The 27,641-nt window shown below is 40.4% G+C and overlaps 1 protein-coding gene across 5 annotated transcripts in view; it reads left to right on the top strand.

Moving 5' to 3' along the window:
- xrn1 (5'-3' exoribonuclease 1) overlaps positions 1-27,641 on the top strand; it is a 122,703-nt gene that overhangs the window by 32,759 nt on the left and 62,303 nt on the right. For all 5 annotated transcript variants that reach the window (XM_072571971.1, XM_072571973.1, XM_072571972.1 and 2 more), the window contains exons 12-23: positions 1,835-1,925; positions 2,522-2,642; positions 3,689-3,778; positions 5,309-5,465; positions 9,345-9,464; positions 10,157-10,326; positions 10,454-10,574; positions 15,536-15,625; positions 16,022-16,125; positions 22,547-22,678; positions 23,684-23,846; positions 26,144-26,257. In XM_072571971.1, coding sequence (XP_072428072.1) covers positions 1,835-1,925; positions 2,522-2,642; positions 3,689-3,778; positions 5,309-5,465; positions 9,345-9,464; positions 10,157-10,326; positions 10,454-10,574; positions 15,536-15,625; positions 16,022-16,125; positions 22,547-22,678; positions 23,684-23,846; positions 26,144-26,257 — 1,473 coding nt within the window. The remainder of the gene's footprint in view (positions 1-1,834; positions 1,926-2,521; positions 2,643-3,688; positions 3,779-5,308; positions 5,466-9,344; positions 9,465-10,156; positions 10,327-10,453; positions 10,575-15,535; positions 15,626-16,021; positions 16,126-22,546; positions 22,679-23,683; positions 23,847-26,143; positions 26,258-27,641) is intronic.

Genomic DNA, 27,641 nt, shown 5'->3' with positions numbered 1-27,641 from the left:
TCAGAATTCTTTCCAAAACCTTGCTGGCCACAGATGTAAGACTGACTGACTGCTCTATAATTGCCAAGGATTTCCCTCTTCCCCATCTTAAAAAGAGGAACAACGTTCTCCTCCCTCCAATCCTCTGGAATGTTCCCCGTGGAGAATGAGGAAGCAAAGATCTTCGCCAGTGACTTAGCAACCTCCTTTCTCGGTCCTTGGAAAAGCCTAGGATAAATCTGGTCTTGTCCTGGAGACTTGCCAATCTTAATGTTTGCCAAAATTTCCAGCACATCAATTTCATCAATCTTGATCTGGTCAAGCCTGTTTCCCAGCTCCTCAAAGTTCTCATTCTCAACAAGGTCCCTTAGTGAAAACCAAAGCAAAAAACTCATTTAGGACTTTTCCTATCTGATCAGACTCCACGCACAAGTTCCCTACGTTATCCTTGACTGGCCCTACCTTCTCCTTGATCATTCTCTCATTCCTCACGTGTGAGTAAAATGCCTTTGGGTTCTCCCTAATCCTTTTTCATGCCCCCTCCTGGCTCTCCTCAGTCCATTTCTGAGCTCCTTTCTAGCAAGCCTGTAATCCTCTAAAGCTGTGCTAGATCCTTGCTTTCTCCACCTTACATCAGATGCCTTTTTCCTTTTGGAGAGAAGCTCCTTTGTTCTCATCATCCAAGTCTTCTTAATCTTACCCCTTCTTGCCTGTCTCAGTTGAATCACATCTGGAATTCTGCACTTCACACTTGCCTTTAAATAAGTTAAAATGTCGGGTTGAGGCCATCTCCTTGATATATTCTGAAGGGGTTTGATCTGCCACATAATAGTGTGAATACTTAAAGAAGAGGCTATCAGACTCTCAGCACTGGCAATTAAAAGCAATGGTTAGATCAGAGACAGTTGTGACAGAGAAGGGCATTGTCTCTGGTATTTGAGTACTGCAAAAGGGATGAGGTTTGAAAAGGTGGAATTATTCATTGTGTCCAGCAAATCCCAGAATATCTGTCCATAATTTAATTCATATCATTCAGGCTTGTCATGATATGCTGTCTAATGCCTTCTCTCACTCGCTGCTCAATCGCAGTATGGAACCTGTGCTGCGTTGACTATTTATTCAATTGCCTCAGTCTGTTGATATAGTATGAGGCAGGCATTGCTAATGCAGAGAGTCAGAAGGGCTATATTTTTAATCAACCCGTTTAGATGTGTTATGATGTACTTCTCGTGCAGGTGGAACTTGAACTCACTCCTCCTAGCTCAGGGATAAGTAAGAGTCATAGGATAATCTGACTCAAATTCAGGGGTATCACTAGCTTGAAATTTAATCCACATAATTGATTCGATCTGAACAGTCGATTTCTCAAACTCATCCTTCCCTGGTCATTAAACTACTTGCAGAATGATGATCATGATTTAATTTATTCAGCAGGGAAATATAAATTTTTCTGACTTGAGTTTGTTTTCAAATCTGTCCAACATCACCAATAATGTGCTTGAACATTACATTATTAATGTTTGTTTATTGGAGGGTCAGCTATTGAGGTTTAAAATGCAAGTTCAGAAAACTGCTCGAGTGCAGATATTTGGTTTGAAAGTTGCAATTTATTCCTTCATCTATAGCTATTTTGAGTGATTTTAGTTTGATCTGATAATGTTTGTTATATAATGAATGGGAAGTGTAATCGCTGCAGAAGTAGAAAGTGGTACCATTGAGCATTGATTCAATCTAATATTGTTGTCTGTTGACAACTTGTGAAGGGGTTAAGCCTCTATATTTAAGGTGAAGTTGGTAGCATTTCGCTTTTTTACTGAGTGGAAAAACACAGGTTATGTTTTTGTTTTATTTCCAGGTTCGTGAAGACATGTGTTTAGCTGTATTAGATGAAAGTGGAAATGAGACAACAGCCAGTTCAAACCTGAAGACTGAATTCAACCACGATGGTAAACATGAGACACAAATAAGCATTTGACACTTTGAAGTGCTGACAATTATTATATAGCAGTGTTTCTTAGGATCTCAGTGAAGCATTTTGGAAGAGGAATCTGTGCAGATCTACCTCAGTTTCCTGAGGAAAGTGAACACCATGCACCACTATCTACATAGCCTTGTGCAGCAGTACTAACCAATCTTTTCCCATTATGACCCCATTTTGAAGCTTGAAAATTGTTGCAACTCCTCTCTGAAACCTGCAAGAGTGGAATCAAGGAGAGGGCCCTTTGAAAATGGGTTATGTCAGAGTAGGAGGACACTGATGGGCAATCAAGCTGTGTGACATTCTCCAAGTATATCAGTTTCTCTCCCATTAATTTTCGGTATTCATTTTTTAATTTGCTTATACCTAGTAAGTGTCACCTCATTGATGTTTTTTCCAGCTTCTGTTCTATCTTAATACTTAGATTTATTTTCAGTTAACTATAACAACTTTTTCTTGTGAGATAATATATTCAGTTTTTACAGTCCGTGTAATGAATTTAAATTGATTTCCGATCTCATTTTACTCAATGTCTTATACATGGTGTATTTCAATCATTTCCAGAGCTATTGGAGGACAACAAAGATGATGACAATGAAGATGAGAATGATTTGTTTGAAACAGAATTCAGGCAATACAAGAGAGTTTATTACATGACGAAGATGGGTGTAGAAGTTGTTTCTGAGTAGGTGAATTTTGTTTTCCCTCGAAATAGAGTTTATTTAATATGATTATACCCTATTTGGAATTAAAAATGTTTTCTAAACAGAGAGTGCAGGTTTTAGGTTGAAGGCGGCCCATGTGTTGGACACTAGTGTTCCACTCCAGTGGGAACAGAGAACACATAAGGGGAAGTGTTTTGGAAAAGGAGTATGTGGATTGCTTCTTTGTTGACTGCAGAAGTCTAGATGCACTAAGAGGTGAGGTGGCAAGCAGTTGTCTCCACCTCCAAAAGTTCTAGGGAAATCTATCCAGAGGGTTTGAATGTACCCTTGAGTACAGAAGCTCGAACACATCCACCAACAGGTTCAAGAACAGCTTCTTCCTTGCCACATTAAACTGCTGAATGGACCTCCCTAACATCAAATAATGTTGATCTTGCTTTGCGCACCTCCTGTGCAGCCGTAATCTTGTATGCCTCACTCTGTCTAAGCACCCAATGATCTGTATGTCCCTGTTTTCAATGATCTGCCTGTACTGCTCACAAATCAAAGAAAGCTTTTCACTGTACTTAGATAATTTGACAACAGTAAATCCAATCAAAATTACAATCAAATTGAGACTCCATTCTCATAATCTTATGATCTGCCTACAGAGGTGTAACAGAGAATTGGTACACCTGTTGTTAAACTCCACTTACATAGTGGGTAGCTTGGCTACGGCTGGTGTTTGTATTGATCCATTTCTATACTGCTAGTCTAGTGCCACAAACATTGTTCCTGTTCACTCAGTACACGTGGATCTTCATTGAGAAAAGAATTGAGCTTGACATGAATGGCAAAGTAAGTCACTGCCACTTGCTGTTGAAACTCTCAAATGAAGGATTATGAGGTGGGAAAGGCACTGAGAAACATCTTAACAGAAGGATAAAAACATCTATCTGCTGAAAAATCTGATTCGGAATATGCAGAAATTAGCGCCTCCACCCAAATTATTCCTCAATAAAATAGCAGAATTCAGATATTTCTATTGTTTGGCAAAATTTACTAATTTTCTGTTGTCTTCCAATAGTGAATTTCTTGCTCAGCAAGCAGAATGTTATGTTCAAGCAATACAATGGATTTTGCACTATTATTACCACGGTGTGCAGTCCTGGAGCTGGTAAGTATTTGCATGGATATCTTTAAATATAAGTTTTTACTCATGGTTTGCATTGAATCTGTTTCTTACCTCTTGTTGTATTAAACACCACCCTTCTATTTTCTGGACTATAGAGATTTATTCTTGAGTAAGAGATGTACACTTAAATTTGTGCCCAAATATTAAATGAGGTTCAGTGTTTTGGAAGGGTTTACTAAGAATAGAATTTCTAATGAATAGTACAAACTGCAATTTATTTCGCTGATCTTTTCATCTGAACTGTAACGAAAAATTGCTCACTGTCTTATTGCTGTTCCCAAATTTGACCAAATTTGAAATGAGAAAGGGTAATGTTACTTATACATTTCTTAGAATCCCTTACAGTGTGGAAGCAGGTTATTCAGCCCATTGAGTTCACACCGACCCTCTGGAGAGCATCCCACACCCCTGCCCTATCCCTATCATCCTGCATTTCCAATGGCTAATCCACCTAGCCACCCTATACACTATGGGCAATTTAGTATGCCAAATCCACCTAACCTGCACATCTTTTGGACTTTCAGTATTTCATGTTCATGCATAACTACTCCAGTTATGGAAACCATATTCCCGTTATATTAATTCACGAAAATAAAATAAAGCTGCTAATATTTCATCTTTTAATATGATGTTCATAGTGAGACTTGAAATCTCAACCTTCTGAGTTGTAGGTGTTAATGTTATCAAGTTAAAAATGCTGTCCCTGGTTCAGTCAGATAACTTTGCATGTTACAATATATTAATGAGGCTCTAGTTCTGAAGTGAGAAGCATTTCAAATTTGTAATAAAGCGTCATAACTTTCTGATCTGATGTTAATGTTTTAAACAATAAGATAACATGGGTGAGGACATGACCCAGAACTTCCAATGGCTGGTTTGCTGTTTTTGCGGAGTATATTGAAGTTGTGCATACGGAAATTTTCCTGTAGCTGATTCCATGAGAATGATCTGAGGAATTGAAATTTCCTTGGGTCAATAACCCTGCATTTGAAAATATTCCTTAATGACCGAGAATTTAGACCATACGATACATGAGCAGAATTGGGGCCATTTAGGATGGTCCATCATTCGATCATGGCTGATGTGTCTCTCAACCCCATTCTCCTGCCTTCTCCCTCTAACCTTTGATCCCTTCTTAATCAAGAACTTATCTATCTATCTCTAAAATACACTCAATGATTTGGCCACCACAGCCTTCTGTAGCAATTTGGAGACACCTGACTCACTTAAGCTTAATAGTTACTCAAGAAAAGTTAGAGGATTAAAAGCCTGCTCTAATTTCAGCAGAACCGCCCCCCCACCACCGTGTAGCAATTTTCTTTGAAGTCCTTGGACAGCCTTAGTTGAAATTTATTTCATTATTAGTACATACTATTAGAGATCTACCAGCTAATTCGAGTTCCCTTTAAAATATAAATTAATTCTAAAGGTAGCCCTAAAGATAATAGGTTGGTGATTCTGTATTTCACAATTGGACAGTGTATGTAATTGAATCCTTGTTTCCCTGTTTAGGTACTATCCTTTCCATTATGCACCTTACCTCTCTGACATCCGTCATATCAGCAAGTTGAAGATAAAGTTTGATATAGGGAAACCATTCAAGCCATTTGAGCAGCTTCTGGCTGTTCTTCCAGCAGCCAGCAAAGATCTACTACCCAACTGCTATCAGGTAAGAGGACTCTTAGAAGGTTTTCGCATTGATGGCATTTTCCTTCAGTGTTTTACACCATGCATTATTTGCACTATTGACCATGGCTACTCATCTCATCAAAGATGAACTGCCCTCTGAAAGTATTGAACACAGTCAACATGGAAAACCTTGAGCCTCAGTTGTCTCCATGCCAAAGCTAAACTAGGCTCCACAGATACTAATTTGTTATTATTGTACTATTTTTCAAACCATTCTTGATCTCTTCAATTCTGCATACAAGAAGTTCGACCATTTCTCAAGTATTGTTAAAATACCCAGTCAACCAAATATTCCACGTCCCTTACCTGTTTAACAAGCAACTGTGGAATATGTTAAAAATCTCACAACACCAGGTTATAGTCCAACAGGTTTATTTGGAAGCACTAGCTTTCTGAGCGCTGCTCCTTCATCAGATGGTTGTGGAGAATAAGATTGTAAGACACAGAATTTATAGCAAAAATTTACAGTGTGATGTAACTGAAATTATATATTGAAAATGACCTGGATTGTTTGTTAAGTCTCTCATCTTTTAGAATGACCATGTTAGTTTCAGTTCTTTCATCTGTAAATCGCAAAAATTTTTTCACAAGTTACATTCTCAAGTGAACTTTTAACAGTTGGTGTCATGTCGGCCCAGATAATGTATTGAAGGTATTAGCTTCTCTGTGAGGCTGTCTGTGTCACAATGGTCAAACTGATTCTAACCTAAAAAACAGATTCACAGAACCTTAACTGGATTCATGTAGTTTTGAGCAAAGTAAAATGTAATTCTGCAGTACAAACTCTAACTTCACATTGAATTGCTTCAGAGAACATTTCCGGGACACGCACACCAATCAACCCCACTGCCCCGTGGCCGAACACTTCAAATCCCCCTCCCACTTCATCAAGGGCATGCAGGTCCTGGGCCTCCTCCATCGCCACTCCTTTATCACCTGATGACTGGAGGTAAAACGCCTCATCTTCTGCCTCGGGCCATGGCATCGATGTGGATTTCACCAGTTTCTTCATTTCCCCTTCCCCCACCTTACCCCAGTTCCAACCTTCCAGCTCAGCACCATCCTCATGATGTGTTCCATCGAACGTGTCAATCTTACTTCCCACCTATCTGTCCACCCCCCTCTCTGACCTTTCACCTTCACCCCCACCTCCATCCACCTATTGCACTCTCAGCTACCTTTCCCCCCAGCCCTACCCCCTCCCATTTATCTCTCCATCCCCAGGCTCCCAGCTTCATTCCTGATGAAGGACTTTTGCCTGAAACATCGATTTCCCTGCTCCTTGGATGCTGCCGATCTGTGGTGCTTTCCCAGCACCACACTCTTGACACAACATGACCTCCCAACTCCTATTCTCAATACTCTGACCAATAAAGGAAAACATACCAAACGCTGCCTTCACTATCCTATCTACCTGCAACTCTACTTTCAAGGAACAATGAACCTGTATTTCAAGGCCTCTTGGTTCAGCAACACTCCCCACGACCTTACCATTAAGTGTATAAGTCCTGCTAAGGTTTGCTTTTCCAAAGTGCAGCACCTCATGTTTATCTAAATTAAACTCCATCTGCCATTCCTTGGCCGATTGGCCCATCTGATCAAGATCCTGTTGCAATCTGAGGTAACTTTCTTCGCTGCCCACTACACTTCTAGTTTTGGTGACATTTGCAAACTTAATAACTATACCTCCTATGTTAACATCCAAATCATTTGTATAAATAATGTAAAGCAGTGGACCAGAACTGATCTTTGTGGCACTCCACTGGTCACGGGCCTCCAGTCTGAAAAACAACCCTCCACCACCACCCTCTGTCTTCTACCTTTGATCCAGTTCTGTATCCGAATGGCTAGTTCTCCCTGTATTCCATGACATCTAACATTGCTAACCAGTCTCCCATGTGGAACCTTGTCGAACGCCTTATTGAAGTCCATATAGATCACATTCACCGCTCTGCCCTCATCAATCCTCTTTGTTACTACTTCAACAAACTCAATCAAGTTCATGAGACAAGGTTTCCCACACACAAAACCATGTTGACTATCCCGAATTATTGTATTGTACTCGAGTACAGATGACAATAAAATCTAAATCACTGGATCAGTTGCACCAGTTCAGCCTTCTCAAAACTGCACCAGCAAGTGTTTGTTAGCAAAAGATTGAGTTTACAGAATAGACACAATCATCATGTGTATGTACCGTAGTAAAACTTGGATTGTGTATCAGTGACACATTAGGGCACGAGAGAAATTCCACAAAAAATGTTGTCACTTCATCCTGTTAAAAACAATGGAAGGACCCTGAACAAAATCCTCAGACCAGGTCACAAACATTCAGGTAAACCTCCTGCAAACTCAATTTTGATACACACCAAGTCCAGATGACTGAAATCTCCCCACTAGGTTCTGTGCTTTAACTCTGAAATGGCCCATGTTTTTAGGGAGGTAAAAGATAATGTTTCAGAGACACTCTGAAACTCTTGTTGAAGCACACTGGCATTGATTTTAATGATTGGGCTACCAATCACATAGAATGATGACAACTTTTCCATCGAACAGCATGTTTTTCCCTTTGCCTTAGTAATAGGCAGAGAAATGGCAGATAAAGAATAAAATTCTGCAACCCACTTGAGAACGTACCCAAATACCTGTGGGTTGAGAAAACAACGAGCAAAGGCAGAATACTGGGGATGCTGGAAATCTGAAACAATCATAAAAAGTTCTGGAGAAACTCTGATCTGGCGGTATCGATGGAGAGAAAAATGGAGTCTAATATGATTGCGAAGAGTCATATTGTGCTTGAAACGTTAACTCTGTTTCTCTCCTCATAGTTGCTGCCAGACCTGAGTATCTCCAGCATTTTTCTAAATTCATTTGAAGAACAGCTTGTTTAGCCATATTAAGACTTAAGGCAAAACTTAAGGCTTTGTGAGTGGATGTGATCCTCAGACTGCTGCTGATAATTATTTATCTCATGGACACAGTACGATCAGAGCTTAAGCAGTATATTCAGTGTTTGGTTATTTGGTGTAGCCATTGTTAGTCTGTCTTTACCTACTTTCGTCCTCCCTATCTCTCATAAGAATGTAAGAGCAAGGAGCAGGAGTAGGTAATCCACCCTTGAGTCTGCTTCACCACTTAGTATGGTCATGGTTATCCTCATTCTGGCCTCAACTCCATTTTGCTTGCCTGCTCCCCATGACTCTTTCACCCATTACCAATTTAAAAAATCTGTCCATGCCTCCTCCAGTTTATTCAGTATTGTGGTATCCACCAGACTCTGGAGTAATGAATTCCACAGATTCATGCTCTTTTAAACTCTTGACCGCTGTCACTCTCAGCCACTCTCCCCTTGATTGTGCTCAACCATCCTGACTCTCACTTTCAGCTCCCCTCAATGTTGGCTGCACTTCCTTGCTCCACCCTCTGCTCATGCACACCCATATGTGAGTTTGTTCATTCTTGCTCTCTCCCTTGCCCCTCATTCTTTTCTTCCTCTTACCTCCACTACTCTGTGGACCATCTTCCTTTTTCACTCCATCTCAGATTTTGTGCTGTCTTTCCTCTCCCATTTTCTCTCTTTTCTACCCTGTCTCTGTATGACATTTATATGAGATGAATGAAAATCTCATTCTGGTCTCTTTATTTAAAAATCTAGCCATGCCTCCCTCAGTTTATTCAGTATTATTGCATCCACCAGACTTTGGAGTCGTAAATTACAGATTCACATTCTTTGTCAGGAACTGCAGTTAAAAATGACCTGATGACAAGACAGAAGGAGGAATGAATATCAAGTTAGAAGATAACCTTCATGCATGGAATGCATAAAATAACTATATAATTTTTATTTTTCTATTCTCAGTTTTTAATGACTGATGAAGCTTCAACAATCATCGAGTACTATCCTCCAGATTTCAAAACCGACCTTAATGGCAAGCAACAGGAGTGGGAAGCAGTTGTTCTGATTCCATTTATTGATGAGGTGAGTAGCACCATGCATTATCAGATTGTATGGCAGCAGTGTGTGCTACCTATAAAATGAATTGCAGAAATTCATTAAAGATCCTTAGACAGTGACTTCCAAACCCATGACTACTACCATCTTGAAAAACAAGGGTAGCAAATACATGGGAACACCACCACCTGCAATTTCGTCTCCAATCCTGACTTGGAAAAATATCACCACTCCTTCACTGTCACTGGGTCAAAATTCTGGAATCCCTCCCTAAAGGCATTGTGGGTCAACCTACAGCACATGGACTGCAGCGGTTCAAGAAAGCAGCGCACCCCCACCTTCTCAAAGGGCAACTAGGGACAGGCAATAAATATGGTCAGCAGTGACACCTGTGTCCCATGAGTGAATTTTTTTAAAAATCAGACTGTTGTAAACAAAAACAATCAAATGGTTCACTAATTTTATTTTGGGAAGAAAATCTCTCCTATTCACCCAGTATGTGCTTATATAAGAACGTAAACTCCGAATTAGCCCAGCAAACCTCCTGAGATGCACTCAAGGTACACTTGTGGAGGGTAATTAGAGATAGGAGTAATTGCTGGTCTCGGAAAACACTTGCATCCCCTTAATGAATTTTAAGCACTCTATCTCTGTCTACAATCGTTTAAACAATTTTCATAGCATTTTATTCATTTGTAAATGCTACCAAACCTTTTCAGAAACGATTACTGGCAGCAATGGAACCTTGTAATAGTGATCTTTCAGAGGAAGAAAAACAACGTAATAGACACAGTAATTGTGTCAAGTTTTGGTGGGATAAAGAAATTGTCTTCAAATATTCATCACCATGGCCAGAAAAATTTCCAGATGTGGAGCAGTGTCATGCAAGGTAGTTACTTTACATGCAATAACAAATTTTACATTGTTTCCTGAAGGATTGTTCTGTGGACTAGATTATTGCTATTTAACCTCATTGATAGCATATTTTAATTTAGTTTGTTGGGCATTTCTTTCAGACATGAAGAGATTCCCATGGATGCATGGAAAGTAGATCTCAAGTGCAATAAGAAGCATGTCACAGAGAAGGGATCTTTATACTTCTGTGGGTTTCCAACTCTGAGACATATTAAGCATAAGGTAAACTTCCCCTCTGATGTGAAATTTCTGTTTGTTGTATATGTTTTAATTTCTATCCTTGCTGCAATTGTATTTGTGATTTAGCAGGTTTTGGTAGATCAGCAATAGTGCACACATAAATGGTGAGAGTGTAACAGAAATTCGTAATTTCAAATCAAAGTAGGTGTATCATCCTGCTGTGGATGACTGTGGGTTGCTTCCTTGGTGACTAACTGCTTAAAGTACATGGAGCCACTCTGCTTTCAGACTCAGTGGACCTTTGGGCCTTTTGCTATGGGGGTGGGAAATCCAAGAGGAATGCATATATATTTTTCTTAAACTGTTTTTGGTTGGGCTTGAAGCATTTGTATCCATACAGTGTGCTCCTTTTCCATGGCTGTGTGAGGGTTTCTGCTATTTCTGATGAAAGACTTCGGCCTGAAACGTTGATTCCCCTCCTCCTTGGTTGCTGCCTGACCTGCTGTGCTTTTCCAGCACCACACACTCGACTCTTACTGCTTTGAGAGGTTACTAGTTTTGTCAGTCCAAATCAGTCACTAATCTGATCTCAATTACATTGACTTTAGAGTGCAGTGCAGAGGTTAATTTGATTAGAAGGTATTTTGTTGTGAGTGGGCAGGTGAACCGTATAGCTGACATCTATAGAAATCCATCACTGCACTTGTTAATAGAAATTGATAAAATGTAAAGGATTCTCCAAACGTACATTGTCTGTTATGCATGTATTTCACTACTGTTGTAAGTTTGTCATTATGCTCACTTAGAAGTCCCAAAGCATGTGCTTGGATTGTGACTATGTTTAACCAGCCTAAGGCTGAAATACTCAATACTTCAGAATACAGATATCTTGCATCTTGTAAAGCTAGATCCAGTATGTTTATCAAAATAAAACAAGATGTGAAGCAAGAACAAATTGCTGGTGAAATTCAGCAGGTCTGGCAGCATTTGTGGAGAGAAATCGGAGTTAATGTTTCAGGTTGAGTTTCCTGACTCAGGTTGAGCAGGTTGAGTTAACCTGAAATGTTAACTGATTTCTCTCCACAGATGCTGCCAGATCTGCTAAGCTTTTCCAGCCTTTCTGTTTTTGTCACAAAAATAATTGAACTCAATGTGAAGGCCCAGAGGCGGCAGGGTCCCCAAGGAAAATTGGATGCTGTTCTTTGAGCTTGCTCTGAAGGTCACTGGAACACCACAGCAGACCAGCAACAGGAATTTTGTCTTGGGAACAAGGATCTGTTGGAGTGACAGGCGACTGGAAGCACTGGTCCTTGTCACGGATGCAGTATAGGTGATCTCCGAAATGAATCCCAGTCTATGTTTTTCTCCCCAGTGTAGAGCAGACCACTCTGTGAATAGTGAATGAATACAGGTAACTTGTTGCGTCACCTGAAAGGTATATTTGGGGCCTTGGATGGTGAGAAGGGAGGAAGTAAGTGGGCAGGTGTCAAACCTCACATGATTACACGGGCAGATGCCATGTCAGTGTGGAGGCATATTGTAAATGGAGTAGGACTGGACCAGGCTGTCCCAGAGGGAATGCTGACAAAGGAGGACAGGTGAGAATGTGTCTGGTGGTGTTTCCAGCTCTGCGTTCCTGCACTGGCTCCAGTTATGCCTGTCTCTTTGTGGGATACACGAACATTCCTTGTTCCAATGCTATTCAAGACCTCACCCACAACTCCTCCTCCGATACCTCGATGGGCACTCTATAGTGCTGCTTGCCTTTTTCATTCCGAACTGGAAACATTTTTAAATTTCACTTCCAATTTCCCCTCTGCTTTCACCTTTATTTGGTCTATTTCCAACTCCTCCCTTCATTTCATTGACATCTGTTTCCATTTCTGGGGATAGGCTGGCCACCAATATCCACTGCAAACACACCCACTCCCACAATTGCCTGGACTGTACAACCTCGCACCCTGCTTTCTGTAAGGATTCACAACCCATTCTCCCAGTTTCTTCATCGCTGTTGCATCAGTTCTGATGATGCCACCTGCCACATGGGAGCCTCAGAAGCGGTCGCCTTCTTCCTCAACTGAGGATTCCCTGCTACCATGATTGACAGGGTCCTCAGCCATGTTTACCCATCCCCCACACCCCTTCTCTTCCCTCCCACAGCAGCAATAGGGTCCTCACCTACCACCCACCAGCCTCCATTTCCAAATAATTTATTTGTCACTTCCAAGGGGTTGCCATGACTCGACACACATTCACTCCCCTCCCTTGTCAGCATTCCAGAGGAACCATTCCTTCCAAGACACTATTTCCACTCCTCTTCCATTCCCAATGTCTCCCCACAGCACCTTCCTGTGTAATTGCATAAAGTGTAATGCCTGCTTGTTTTCCTCCTCCCTTCTCAACATCCCAAGGCCCCAGACATACCGTCCAGGTGAAGTAGTGATTCACCTGTACTTCATTCAATCCAGTTTACTGTATTTACTGTTCACAGTGTGGTCTGCTGTACACTGGGGAGTCGAAATGCAGGCTAGATAACTGCTTTTCAGAACACCTATATTCTGTTTGTAAAAATGACCCTGAGCTTCCAGTCATATGCCATTTCAACACATGACTGTGTTCTTAGGCCAGCATTTCTGTTGCATAATATTTTTCATATTTTCTATTGAGTCTGAGAGTAATTTAGCCAAGTCCAAAATAATGGTCTTGAATTGAGCAAAGAAATTGTGTAGGTATGAGTCATGAGCTCGCTTGGAGACATTGATCATATTTTTAAATCAAATTTCACAATGGAAAACATTTAAAAGAAATAATTTATGATTCCCAATGATCATCCATTTTGTTTAGGATCAAAACACCCATTATGGATGAGAAGGTAGAGAAAGTTGTAGGTTTTTATCATGCTGGCCAAAAGAGTAATAAGCTTGAGGATTTGGAAAATCTGGGCATTCAGCAAAGACTCTCAAAGAAATTAATAGAGAAAATGGAATAGAAAAAAAACACAAGCATAAAAGCAAAGGGGGTGGCCCAGTGGCTCAGTGGTTAGCTCGGCTGCCTCACAGTGGCAGGGACCCAGGTTCGATTCCAGCCTCAGACAACGGTGTAGAGTCTCCCCGTGTCTGCATGGGTTTCCTCCCAAGTGCTCCAGTTTCTCTCACAGTCCCAAAGATATGCAGGCTAGGTGGATTGGCCATTCTAAATTGTCCATATTATCCAGGGATGTACAGGCGAGGAGGGTTAACCATGGGGAAATGCAGGGTTACAGGGATAGGGTAGGGTGAGTCTGGGGGGGACAGTGTTAACTTGGTGGGGCGACTGGCCTGATTCCATACTGAGGGGGGACTCTATAAAAAAAAATCAAGTTGCTGCAATTTCTCTAGGGAATTAAAATGAAGAAATTGATGAAAGTAAATTTGAATCCCTTTAAGCTATAAACAGGAGAACTCATAATGGAGAAAAGTGCAAATGTTTCATACTTTATGTCTGTCTTCATTGTAGGAGACACAATATTAGGAAAGAAGTGAGGAGAAACAGTTTTAGGAAGAATGAGGGACTTATAAAAGTAACATAAGAATAACTCCTAGTGACGTTCATGAGTCTCAGAACTGACAAATCCACTGAATGTGATGACCTACAGCCTAAAGTTTCTTAAACTGTAGCTGCAGAGGTAACAAATCCATTGGTTTTGATCACCCTCAATTCCCTAGGTTCTAGAGCAGACCCCATGATTTGGAAGGTAGCAAATATAGTCTCACCATTATAGAAAGGAGAGCGAGGTAACAGAAGATTGAGAGCCAGTTATACTGCTATGAATGGTAGGGAAAATCCTAAAATCTGTATTTACTGAAATGATAACTGAGCACAACAAGAAGTATTAAAAAGAGTTGACATAACATTTATAAAACAGAAATGGTTTAACAGAACTGTTCGGATTTTCTTGAATTCTCTAAGTATAGATATGGGGGCCCAATGGATGTACTTAGATTATCAAAAAGCATGCGAGTTTACCACATGAGGTTTTTACAAAAAAAAAACTAATGGGACTGGGGTAAATATATCAATATGTATTGAGGATTGGTTAGTAAACATATGTAACAAGTCATTTTGAAATGACAGGGTAGAAAGTCTGTGGAGTGTCATAATGATTGGCGCTTGAGCCTCAACTGCTTGTAATCAGTGTCACTCTCTTAGATGTGTCATATTCAAGTTTGCTGACATTAGGTGGGAAAAGAACATAAAAAGGCTGCAACAAGACAAACAAGACCCAGCACTTCAAAAGCTAGTGCCTCCCAGTAAACCTGTTGGACTATAACCTGGTGTTGTGTGATTTTTAACTTTTTCAACCCCAGTCCAAAACCAGCACCTCCAACTCATAATGGACTTGAACCATTATTGCTGTTTCTCTCTGCACAGATGACCTGCTGAGTTTCTCCAGCATTCTCCGGCACCTCCGAATCATAAAGTAGAAAAGCAGCAGATAGCTTAAATAATGAGAAAATGGGAAATCTAGGTATTCTGAAGAACCTGGGTGCCATTCACAAGTCACAAAGTTGGCATGCAGATCTAGCAGTAATTAGAAAAGGAAAACGTAAGTTTGGAGCAAAATATAAGTTAAGTGTATTTGGGGAATGGATAATAGGACTGAAGCCAGTCAAGAATGTAGTTCTCATCAAAGGAAATCTCTGGTCGCCCCAAAGTTTGATTACCCAACCGTAATTCCCCATTCTGCTGGCTTATTATTGACTACAGAAGATGTTGGATGTTAAAAGGATTGCAGTTACCTGATTAGAAGACCCAGTGTGGCATCAAGTACTGTTGACCCAAGGAAAATATGCCATGCACAGACAGGTGGGACGAGTTCAGTTTGGGAACCAGCTTAGCTGGTTGGACAGAAGGGTCTGTTTCCATGGTGTATGACTCTGTGTAAGTGAGCTTTTCTTTTTGCACATTATATTTATTTTTAAGCAAACCTGTATAAGGAAAATGCAACTTTGTTATTTTTGCAGTTCTACTTAGCGAAAAGTGGAGTTCAAGTCTTCCAACAGCCAAGTCGTGGAGAAAATATGCTTTTGGAGTTATTGCCTACGGAAGGGGAAGTATGTACTAGATTATAAAGTGTTCACCAAGACTGGAATATAACTAAATTTATAACTAAAACTGAAAACAACATTTCATTTGACCTCAAAACTATTTGAACTTTTCAGAACAAGTTGTATCTACTTAAATAATATTGCTTATTATTTAGTTTTACATGCAAATTAATTAACTCCTGTTTTCCCTAAAGTTGACCTTTGCAAGATTAGATTTGAATTCAAAAGTGTGTATCTTATTAGTATTAAATTTCAGGAATTTCTTCTGGATTTCTGCACCATGTTAGAAATTAGATTTGTTATTTTCCCTGGTGAATTATGAGAGATTATTGAAAGGGGGTAAAATAGTTTTGAAAAGCCTGATAGTTAAGACTAATGTACAAATAACCCTTTCACTTTCAGAATGTGGATGATGTTGCTAACCAGGAGCTTGGAAGGTCTGTTTATTTGAATTGGCCTTATCTTGAGGAAGCTCGAGTTGTTGCTGTGTCAGATCAAGAAATGAAGTAAGTATTCCCAATGAGATTTGATTTGATTATTATTATTGTCACATGAACCAAATCCAAAGAGAGAGAGAGAGAGATGTAAAACGGGTTGGCAGACAAGAAGATTATTGGTAATAAACTAAGATAGACAAGAGGCTGAATAAGACAATGAGAGCTAAGAGTACAAGGGAATGGGTAGGCTGTGATATTCACTGTTTCTTGGAATAGAACATTTGACTATTGTGGGTAGGATGTGAGCAATTTGCCATTTGTCACTTGTAGTTAGAGTCCTACAGCACGAAGACAGGCCCTTTGGCCCAAACTCGTCCATGCTGGCCAAAATGTCTATCCACACTAACCTCATTTCCCTGCACTTGGCTCATATCCTTCTAAACCTTTCCTATCCCAAGTATTTGTCTAAATGCCTTTTAAAATGTCATTAATGTACCCACCTCAACCACTTCCACTGGCAGCTCATTCCATATGCATGCCACCCTCTTTGTTTAAAAAAAAGTTGCCCCTCAGATTCCCTTTTTTTATTTCCTCTCTAACCTTAAACTGTTGCCCTCTAGTCCTTGATTCCCCAACTCTAGGAAAAAGACTGAGTGCATTCACCCTAACCATCCCTGTCACAATCCTATACACTTCTATAAGATCCCCCCTCAATCTCCTATGCTGTAAAAAAAAAAGTCCTAGCTTATCCAACCTCTCCCTGTAACTCAGACCTTTTGAGTTCTGGCATCATCCTTGTAAATTTCTTCAGCACTCTTTTTTTTTCCCCAGTTAAATAACATTCTTCCTTATAGCAAGGCGACCAAAACTGAACACAATACCCCAAGTGTGGCCTCACCGCAACATTCTTTTACTCTTAACTTTATGACTCAAAAGTGTTACAAAAGTGGAACAAAACTAATCTTAATCTGTTGGTTTACCCCAATTTTGTTCAAATTATTTCCCTTATTTTGACCAGAAAGCAAAATGTGTAGCTGCTAGAAATCTGAAATTAAAAATTGGAAATATTCCACAGATAGAACAACATTTTGGGGAGAGATATAGTTAACATTTTGGTTGTTCCTTTAAAAGGTCATGATTTGAGACATGAACTCTTTTGTGCCATAAAAGTGAAATTTTCTTGGGCTGTTTGTCCCTGACAAATTCCTCACAATTGGATTAAACAAACTCAAATTCTCTTTCAAAGCTGTGCTGATTACAGGATTGACTAGATTTGTGCTGGTCTACCTCTTACTCAGGATAGGGCTCTGTTGTGAGTTGGAATTTGGCTCAGTTGGTTGCATATGTCAGCTCTGAGCACAGGAAACAACATCAAGGAAGCTGAAGAATTGTTAAAATCAGCAACTATATGTTATAATCAGAACAAAAAGAGCAGGAGGAAAGCACCAGGTGATCTGTGGAGAGGAACAAAGTTAACACTTCAGGCTAATGATCGTTCATCGTCCCAGTTTTCTCAAACTTGTGGAGACTGTTTTGCACGTTTACACTTTTTGCTGCAAGGCCATTTGTGAATCAAATTCTCCATTGAATTTCAAGAACCAAATCAAAGCCAGATTGTGCATTGAAAATTTGATTTTAAATGCTGAAAGCTTAAAAAGCTAACCATTGAGTCCAATGAAGACTGGCAGCTTGACTTGTGGCAGCGGACCCTGTGGCAAGCGAAGAAGACCTATGAGAGGATTCACCCTGACCTGAGAAAATCACCTTCGTGGAAGAGAGCCAGCCCAACCCAAAGGTCTGAAGGGGATAGCTGAGGAGATTGTAGAGGTGTTGGTGGTGATCTTTCAGAAATCATTGGAGTCAGAGAGGGTCACAGAGGACTGGAAAATGTCTAATACAACACCACTGTTTAAGAGGTGAAGGAAGCAGAAGACAGGAAATTGTTAGGCATTTAGCCTGATCTTGGTCATTGATAAGATTTTAGAGTTTGTTGTTAATGATGATATTGTGGAGTGTGTGGAACTGCATGGTAAAATAGGGAGGCGACAGCATGGCTTTGTCAAGGGGAGGTCATGCCTGACAAATCTGTTAGAATTCTTTGAGGAGGTAACAATCAAGTAAGACAGAGGAGAGTCAGTGGATGTAATCTAGTTGGATTTCCAGAAGGCTTTTGGCACGGTTCCACGCGGGAGGTTGCTAAGAAAAGAAACAAAATCAGAAATTGTTAGAAAAATTCAGCAGGTTTTGTAGGTTGTGTGGAGAGAAAACAGAATCAACATTTTGGGTCCACTGACTCCTCTTCAGAACTGATTCTAGTTGGGGAAAAGGTTGGTTCATAGGCCGGAGGAGGGGTGGAGGGAGGAGAAAAGATTAATCGATAGGTGGAGATGGAACACAAAGAGAAAGAGAACAACTGTTGGGCAGACAAAGAAATGGGTAAAGGTCAGCCTGAGAGAATGATTAGCTACTAATGAGAACTGTTGTTTGTGGTAGCAGTGCATGTGATGACATGGACTGGTGTGTGGGGGTTGGGGTAAGGAGATGGAAGAAGGTGCTCAGGTCCCAAAATTATTGAACTCGATATTGAGTCCAGAAGGTTGAAGAGTTCCCAAGTGGAAAATAAGGTGTTGTTCTGTAGCAAGCCAAAGACTGAGATATTTACCAGGAATATGGTGATATGTTGAAATGGCCGGAAACAAAAGCTCAGGGTCATTTTTGCGGAAAATACATAAGTGTTCTGTAAAGCGATCGCCTAGTCTGCACTTCATCTTCCTAATGCAGAAGAAACCACATTATGAGCAGTGAATACAGTGGACTACATTGAGTGAACTACAGGTAAAGCACTACTTCACCTGGAAGGTTTGCCTGGGACCTTGGTTAGTGAGGAGAGGGGGAGTAAATTCACAGGTATTCTGCGATCAAATTGCTGATGAAGTGTTAATGTTCGAAGCATCGACTCTCCTGTTGGATGCTGCCTAACTGGCTGTGCTTTTCCAGCAACACAGTTTTTGACTCTGATCTCCAGCATCTGCAGTCCTCACTTTCCTTTAGGTATTGTGCAATGGCATGGGAAGGTACTGTGTGGCTGGGGTGGGGGGGGGGGGGGGGTGCTAATATCGCATTAACTTCCTAAATGCCAACTGAACCTGCACGTTAACCTTAAGAGAATCCTGAACTTGGACTCCCAAGTCCTTTGTGCTTCAGATTTCTGAAGGTATTCCCCATTTAGAAAATACTCGACACCTCTATTCTTCCTACGAAAGTGTCTCCATAATCTCACACGTATTCCCTTTCCCCACTCTCCTAGCCAAGTCCTTCTGGTAGTCTCCTCACTTCAATGAAACCTGCCCCTCCAGCTATCCATGCGTCATTTGAAAACTTAGCAACAATATAAGGTTGTCTGTCCAGATCATTGATGTACAATATGAACAGTTTGTGGTCTCAACACTGAGCCCTGCAGGACTTCATTAGTCACTAGCTGCCATTTTGAAATAAAGCTCTTTTTCCCCATTCTCAGCCTTCTGCCACTTGGTCAATTTTTTATTCATGGCAGTACCTTACCCCTAACACTATGGGCTCTTAACTTAGTCAAAAAAACAAAGAACTGGATGATGGAAATCAGAAATAAAATCAGAAATTGCTGGAAAAATTCAGCAAGTCTAGCAGTATATAACAGAACATAACCGCACAGTACAGGCCCTTCAGCCCTCAATATTGTGCCGACCTGTGGATCCAATCTCAAGCCCATCTAACCTATACTATTCCATTCTCATCCATATGTTTATCCAATGACCACTTAAGTACCCTTAAAGTTGGTGAGTCTACTACAGTTACAGGTAGGGCGTTCCATGCCCTTATTAGTTTCTGAATAAAGAAACTACCTCTAATATCTGTCCAGTATCTATCACCCCTCAATTTAAAACTATGTCCCCTCATGTTAGAAATCACCATCCAAGGAAAAAGGCTCTCACTGTCCACCCTATCTAACCCTCTGATTATCTTATATGTCCCCTATTAAGTCATCTCTCAGCCATCTTCTAACAAAAACAGCCTCAAGTCTCTCAGCCTTTCCTCATCAGACCTTCCCTCCACACCAGGCAACATCCTAGTAAATCTCATCTGAACCCTTTCCAAAGCTTCCACATCCTTCCTATAATGTGGTGACCAGAACTGTATGCAATACTCCAAGTGTGGCTGCACCAGAGTTTTGTCCAGCTGCAGTATGACCTCATGGCTCTGAAATTCAATTCCTCTACCAATACGCCTTCTGAACAACCCTATCAACCTAGGTGGCAACTTTCAGGGATCTATGCTCATGGACGCAAAGGTCTCTCTGCTCATCCACACTACCAAGAATATTACCATTAGTCCAGTAATCTGTATTCCTGTTACTCCTTTCAGAGTGAATCACCTCACACCTTTCCATATTAAGCTCCATTTGCCACCTCACAGCCCAGCTGTGCAGCTCTGCTATATCTCTCTGTAACCTGCAACATCCTTCGGTACTATCCACAACTCCACCGACCTTAGTGCCATTCGCAAATTTACTAACCCATCCTCCTACACTCTCATCTCAGTCATCTATAAAAATGACAAACAGCAGTGGCCCCAAAACTGATCCTTGTGGCACACCACTAGTAACTGAACTCCAGGATGTTCATTTCCCATCGATCACGACCCTCTGTCTTCTTTCAGCTAGCCAATTTCTGATCCAAACGACTAAATCACCCTCAATCCCATGCCTCTGTATTTCATGCAATAGTCGACCATGGGGAACCTTATCAAAAGCCTTACTGAAATCCATACATACCACTTCAACCACGTTACCCTCATCCACTTGTTTGGTCACCATCTCAAAAAACTCAATAAGGTTTGAGAGGCACGACCTACCCTTCGCAAAACCATGTTGACTATCAGGATTCTCTTAAGGTTAACGTGCAGGTTCAGTTGGCATTTAGGAAGTTAATGCGATATTAGCATTTGTTTCAAGAGGGCTAAAATATAACAGCAGCGATATATTGCTGAGGCTGTGTAAGACTGTGGTCAGACTGCACTTGGAATATTGAGAATAGTTTTGGGCCCTGTATAGGATGAATAGAACATAGAACAGTACAGTGCAGTACTGGATCGTTGCCCCTCGATGTTGTGCCGGCCTTCTATCCTAGTCCAAGATCAGACTAACCTACATCCCTTCATCGTACTAACTTCAATGATAGGTTGGCATTTTGTTTTTGATTTGAATTGTAGTCACATTAATCTAAGTACAGTGAAAAGTTATGTATTGCGAGCAGTACAGGCAGATCATAGCAAACAAGGACATACAGATTATAGGGTGCTTAGTCAGAGCGCGGCGTACAAGGTTATGGATGAACAGGAGGTACACAAAGCAAGATCAAGGTTATTTGAAGTTAGAGATGTCCATTCAGCTGTCTAACAACATCAGGGAGGGTCCAGATGAGATTCCTAATAATAATTCCAAGGGCTTGTCATATGAGGAGCGGTTGAGGACCCTGGGTCTATACCCGATGAAGTTGAGAAACCTGAAGGGTAAATCTGATGGAAACTTACTGAATATTGAGAGGCCTGGATAGAGTGAACGTGGAGAAGATGTTTTCACAAGTAGGAGAGATTAGGAGCCGAGGACACAGCCTCAGAGTGAAGAGATGACCTTTTAGAACTGAGACCTTGAGGAATTTCTTCAGCCAGAGGGTGGTGAATCTGTGGAACTCATTGCTGTAGAGGGCTGTGGAGGCCAAGCTATTGAGTGCATTTATAACAGCTCTTGATTAGTCAGGAAATCAAGAGTTACAAGGAGAAGACAGGAGAATGGGTTGAGAAACAGCCGTGACCAAATGATGGACCAAACAGTCTACTTTTACTCCTATATCCTTTAGTCTTGTAAGTCTGTTATGTTGTTTAATGCAATTTTAAGGCAATTTAAATTCATAAGTCCAAATACTTCATTGCATTGAGGCGGAATCACGAACTACTGGTTACTAACTACACAAAAGCTTGGAAGAGCATTTCAACAACAATATGAAATTATTAATCTCCTATTAAAATTTGTTATGTTCATGCTGTAGTGCACTTAGTTATCTTTTTGGCTTTAAATGTTGGCAAACAAACATTGACCAGAAGATACTGCTATGTCTTTACAACTAGTCCACATCTGCAGCACACTCGAGCTTTTTGGAATGTCACATGATAGTGTATTTCCCAGGAAATGTTTCTTTCGATCAAGAACTGGAACGAATAAGAACTATGTCAACTTGACTATCAGACCATTGTGTTGCTGTCTCATTAGAGAGAGAGAGGACTGGTGCTGGTTTAACTTGGGGGTCACCATACCTCCGGTGAGGAGAGAGGTTGAAAAGGAGAGTCCTTCATGGTAACCTTAGCTGGTGTGGGAATTGAACCCATGCTGTTAGCATTACTCTGCATTGTAAACCAGCCAGCTGAGCTAACCCTAATTATCTGACTGATTTTATAGATATTATTTAGAAGAACCTGCAGGTGTTCAGAAGGTATACACTGAGAAATCTCCACCACCCACTAAAGTGGTTTACCTTGGAGGCACTGAACAAAGCATGTGGCACAAAGAAGTACATAATGTAACTGAATTGTAAGTAAATATAGGCATGTCAGATTATTTTTCATATTATTTAAATACATACATTTTAGCCAGAAAGCTTACAAAGGGAAGCAGTGTCGCTCCGATAAGGATAAACCTTACCAGTAAGAATCAAATAAGTAGAATGTCCCTTTTTTCACATTGTCCTTGCTTTCACTTTATTCTGTCCTTCTGTGAATTATCCAGTCAGTGTAAAAGGGCTAATCGTACCTTATTCATGGGGGCTCATTGTCATCTGTTAGTGCAATAAGGTAAATCACTGACATTCATTACTGTGTTTGGTTGGGACAGCAGAATGCAGCATGGGCAGATATAGTGATATAATTGAAGCACTTTCTCAACCGAGGTTAGTAAATATTGACAGGTTGAAACAAAGTTGGAGAGAAGCTTACACAGAGTATTGACCTGTTGGGCTAAGTGGGCTGTTTCTGTGCTGTGAAATTGTATGTAAATTCCATGTGGAGAAGATGCAGAATTCTAGCTTTTTGTCTCCACCAGCAGGAGCTGAGCAGCACTACAGGTTATAAAGTGCGCATGAACAGTATATTGAAGTACTGGCGGCACTACATATATCTTTTAACGTAGCTGTAGAAAGGTTTTAGTTTGAGGAAAATGGTGCACAGTATGTAGTACGAGATAAAACTAGCCATTGAGAAGGCTCATAGAGTACTTCACTTTGATGTTTCCTCCCATTATTGAGGGTAAACAATAAAAGCAGACATGCAGAATGTGTTTGAACCTTTACTTAGAATGTAAATTATTAGATATGTTATGTTTTGAATAGCCAAATAAACTCATGCACTAATTATAAAACTTGCTGCGTAACTACATGCCATGGTGGCTTGTGTACATTGTTCTGGTATCACAGCAACCCTGCTGCGTGGGAATGATTGATTAATTAAATTTCTTAAGGCCTCTATCCAAATCAGCTCAATTTATTTACTATTTTTTTGAAGATTTTTAAATCCATGTCTTTTTAAAACAAAAACTTTTCAGTTACCACAAAAGGAAAGGAATCCTCATCAATGAAACGTCGGTGCTTGTGTATGCACAGCTTCTCACTGGGCGTCGATACGTATTTGGCCATAATGGTGACGTTACCTTAGAGAAGGAATGGTCAAAGCAAGTACTACCATTTGCTCACCAGACCATTGTGAGGGTACGGATTCAAAAATAAAGAGTACAGTGTTGCTAATCAAATAATATTTTGCTTTGTTTGTCAGTGTGGTGTTTTAACACCTTGCTGTGGTTTTATTGGTTCTTTAAATGTAATCTTATTTTGGTGTGTACAACCCTGATTTACTGGAGAAGTTAAGGATTGCATTAGATTAAAAGAAGCAGCTTCCAAAGTTAGAAGCCTGAAGATTAGAAGAGTTTATTTTTTGTTTAAAACAAAGCAAAAGATCTTTAAATTGATCAGGAAGGACAAATTAGAAGTTGAATCTAAACTCGTGAAACTTATTAAAGCAGATTTCAAGAATGTCAATAATAGCAAAAGGCATTTTGGCTCCCTTGGAGACAAAGGTAGAGAAATTATATTGGGGAATAAGAAAATAGCAGAATTAGTGGCCTAAGGCATGGCAGGTGTGGTGTAACATGGTTAAATGTGAAATGATACACTTCAGTGTGAAAAACAGGCATTTAAATGGTGATAACTTGGGAAGTATGAATGGACATAGGGAGCTGGGTAAACAATTAGGGTGGCAAATGGTATGTTGGCCTTCCTTGCGAGAGGATGAGTGTTCAGAAGTAGGGATGTCTTGCTGCAGTTAAACAGAGCCATTGAGACTGCATATAGATTACCGTGTGCAGTATTGGTCTCCCTCCATAAAAAAGGATATATTTGCGAGAGAGGGAGTACAGTGCGTGCTCACGAGGTTGAAACTGGGGGTGGTAGAATTGTCCAATGAGGAGAGATTAGTTCAATTGGGACTGTGTTTACCAGAGTTTGGAAGGATGAGAGGAGATCTGATTGAGATATGTAAGGTTTTCATAGGACTGGACAGCTTGGATGTTGGGAAGATGTTCCCCCTGGTTGGAGAATCTCGAACCAGGAGACACAGTCTTAGGATATAGAGGAGGCCATTTAGGACTGAGATGAGGAAACATTACTTCACTCAGCAAATGGTCAGTCTGTGGAACTTGCCACCACAAGAATCTGTGGAGGCTGGGCCACTAAGTATATTCAAGAAAAAGATTGATGGGTTTTAAATATTAAAGACATCAAGGGCTTTGGAGAGAAAGTGGGTTTTTGGCGTTGAGATAGACTCAACCATGATCATATTGAATAGTGGAGCATAATGAAAGGTCTGTTCCCCCCCAGTTTCTAATTTTCTGTGTTCAACGCATATACTTTGTTCTGTGTCACAAGAAAAGGCACACAAAATAGCAGAAATTGAGAAACCATGGATCTTTTAAGAGAGAAACTTAGAGTAATTAGTTTTAGTGAAGTTTTTCTGACTAAAACCTGACACTTTTAAGTTTCTGATGACCTACATCTGAGAGTCTGAGGAGGTGGCCACAGTGGTGGTGAATGCAGAGAATGTAACAGGCTGAATGGATAAACTGGAATTAATTGATGTAGATAAGATAAATTACATATAAATTACTTAAATGAAGGGATATATTGTAATGTATTCAAGTCCCAAAGCTAGGTGGGAATGTAAGTTGTAAGGATAATGAGATGAGCTAGAAAGCTAAAAAGCTATAAGGATAATGAGAGGATTCAAATGACTGGGAAAGAATGTAAGTTGGGATCTTTTGAGTGAAATTGGAAAAGTGGAATATTTCTTAAAGAATGGCGAAGTGATTTGGGTGTGCCCTCTCACACAGAAGGACAAATGATATGTTAGTTTTTATTGCAAGGAATTTGGAGATTAAGAAAGTCTTACTGCAATTAAATGAGGCTTTGGCAAGACTGCATGGGGTATTGTATATAGTTTTGGCCCATTACCTTTGGAATATTCTTTTTGGATTAGTGCAACAATGGTTAATTGGATTGTAAAGATTGGGCCAAAATTTAAACTCTTAGTACGAGAGCTGACTCATTTAAACATATAAAATTCTTAGAAGCTTTGGCAGAATAGCTAAGAGACTGTCTTCCCTGGTTGGAGAGTCCAGAACCTTGGATCATAATCATGGGGGAGGGAAGTTGACCATTTAAGACTGAGATGTGTAATCATCTGTATATTGAGAGAGATGGGTCTTTGGATTCTCCAGCGCAAAGATCTGTCGATGCTCACTTGCTGAGCCTGTTGAAGACAGACATTGAAAGAATGGAGGGTTATGATGAGAGAGTAGGAGGTCATGATCATAATGAATAGTGGAGTAGGTTTGAGGGGCCATATGATGTACTCCTCATTCTTATGTTTTATTGATAGGTTATAATTCTGATTGTGAAACTTATGAATTGTCTGAAAGTGATGTAATAATTTCTAAATGAACTTTTTTTTTCAGAACCTTAAATCATTTGATTCCAGTTTCTCTCACTTCAGTTCATTGGACGAATTATTTCCACCCCGGATTAAGGTGTTCATGATGGGAACACCCTACTATGGCTGTATGGGAGAGGTCAGTTAATTTTGGAACAGGAATTCTAACATTGTGTGGGTTATTTGTTGTTATAATGAAGATGTACTTACTTCAGAAGTAAGGCTGTTTAAAATTGTTTGGAAATTCCATGATTTAGCTTTTTACTTAACAAAAAAATTTTTACTTTCTTCTTTCAGTGCTTCAGTGGATGTACAGGGTGAATAGAAATTAGGTCTTACCTGACCATAGGGCTTCTCGCTCATTTGAGAGAGATGCCTGCTGGTGATTTAACCTGAGGATCAACACATTTTAGGCAAGGGGAGATTAGATTAGATTAGATTCCCTACAGGCCCTTTGGGCCAACCAGTCCACACCGACCCTCCGAAGAGTAACCCAACCAGACCCATTTCCCTCTGACTAATGCACCTAACACTATGGGTAATTTAGCATGGCCAATTCAGCTGACCTGCACATCTTTTGGAAACTGGAGCACCCGGAGGAAACCCACGCAGACACAGGGAGAATGTGCAAACTCCACACAGACAGTCATCCGAGTCTGGAATCAAACCTGGGACCCTGGTGCTGTGAGACAGCAGTGCTAACCACTGAGCCACCGTGCCACCCCACAGTGGCTTAGAAGTTGAGTAGGAGAGTCCTTCATGGTAAACTCAGCTGCTGCAAGAATTGAACCCATGCCATTAGAATCACTCTGCATTGCAAACCAGCCAACTGACCTAAACCGATGCCCACAGGCTGAATAACTGAGTCTTAAAACCCTGAGAGATCCTAGTTTCATTTACCAACCTTTTGATCTTGACTGGAACACTAGCATATGTGCAGCAGATAACAACTCCACTTTTGAAATCATGGAGTGGGGCTGAAATGAGGATACATTTATCAGGTTCCTGATCACTGTCGAAACTCTGGCATGGAACTGGAGAAAAGGATAGTGATCAGTTGTGTTGTCCCCATTTAAGTAAAGCCTGCCAATACTCACTGACGAACTCCTTTGTGAATAGTGATGATTTCAGTGCAGTATTGATATGGAATCCTTATCCATAGGGCTGTATTTTAGTAACAGACTCCAATCGTAATATGCCAGTCTATTTATAAACTCATGAACTTGAATAGATTGCATTCTGTATTAGCTTTACATGCATTGATGAAATTGAGTTTGCGTATGAGCAAGCAGATGGGAACTGTGTCTGTATGTTTAGGATATTATTACATAAATATCTCAAAGCACCGTACTTAAAATGAATTACTTGACTTGGATAGGTACATGTGACAGCCATATTCTACCTAACAAAACCCAACCCAGCAAGCATGGCTAGTGCTAATCAGTCATCAGCATTCAGTTGAACAGGAATTTGTGATTCAGTTTAATGTCTCATTGCTAGGTTGACATTGCTGACAGTACAGC

Source organism: Chiloscyllium punctatum, chromosome 6 (genome assembly GCF_047496795.1).
Source record: "Chiloscyllium punctatum isolate Juve2018m chromosome 6, sChiPun1.3, whole genome shotgun sequence".
In the NCBI taxonomy this organism is placed as follows: domain Eukaryota; kingdom Metazoa; phylum Chordata; class Chondrichthyes; order Orectolobiformes; family Hemiscylliidae; genus Chiloscyllium; species Chiloscyllium punctatum.
Note: the sequence above shows the minus strand (reverse complement) of the source record. Positions and strands in the feature narration are given on the sequence as shown.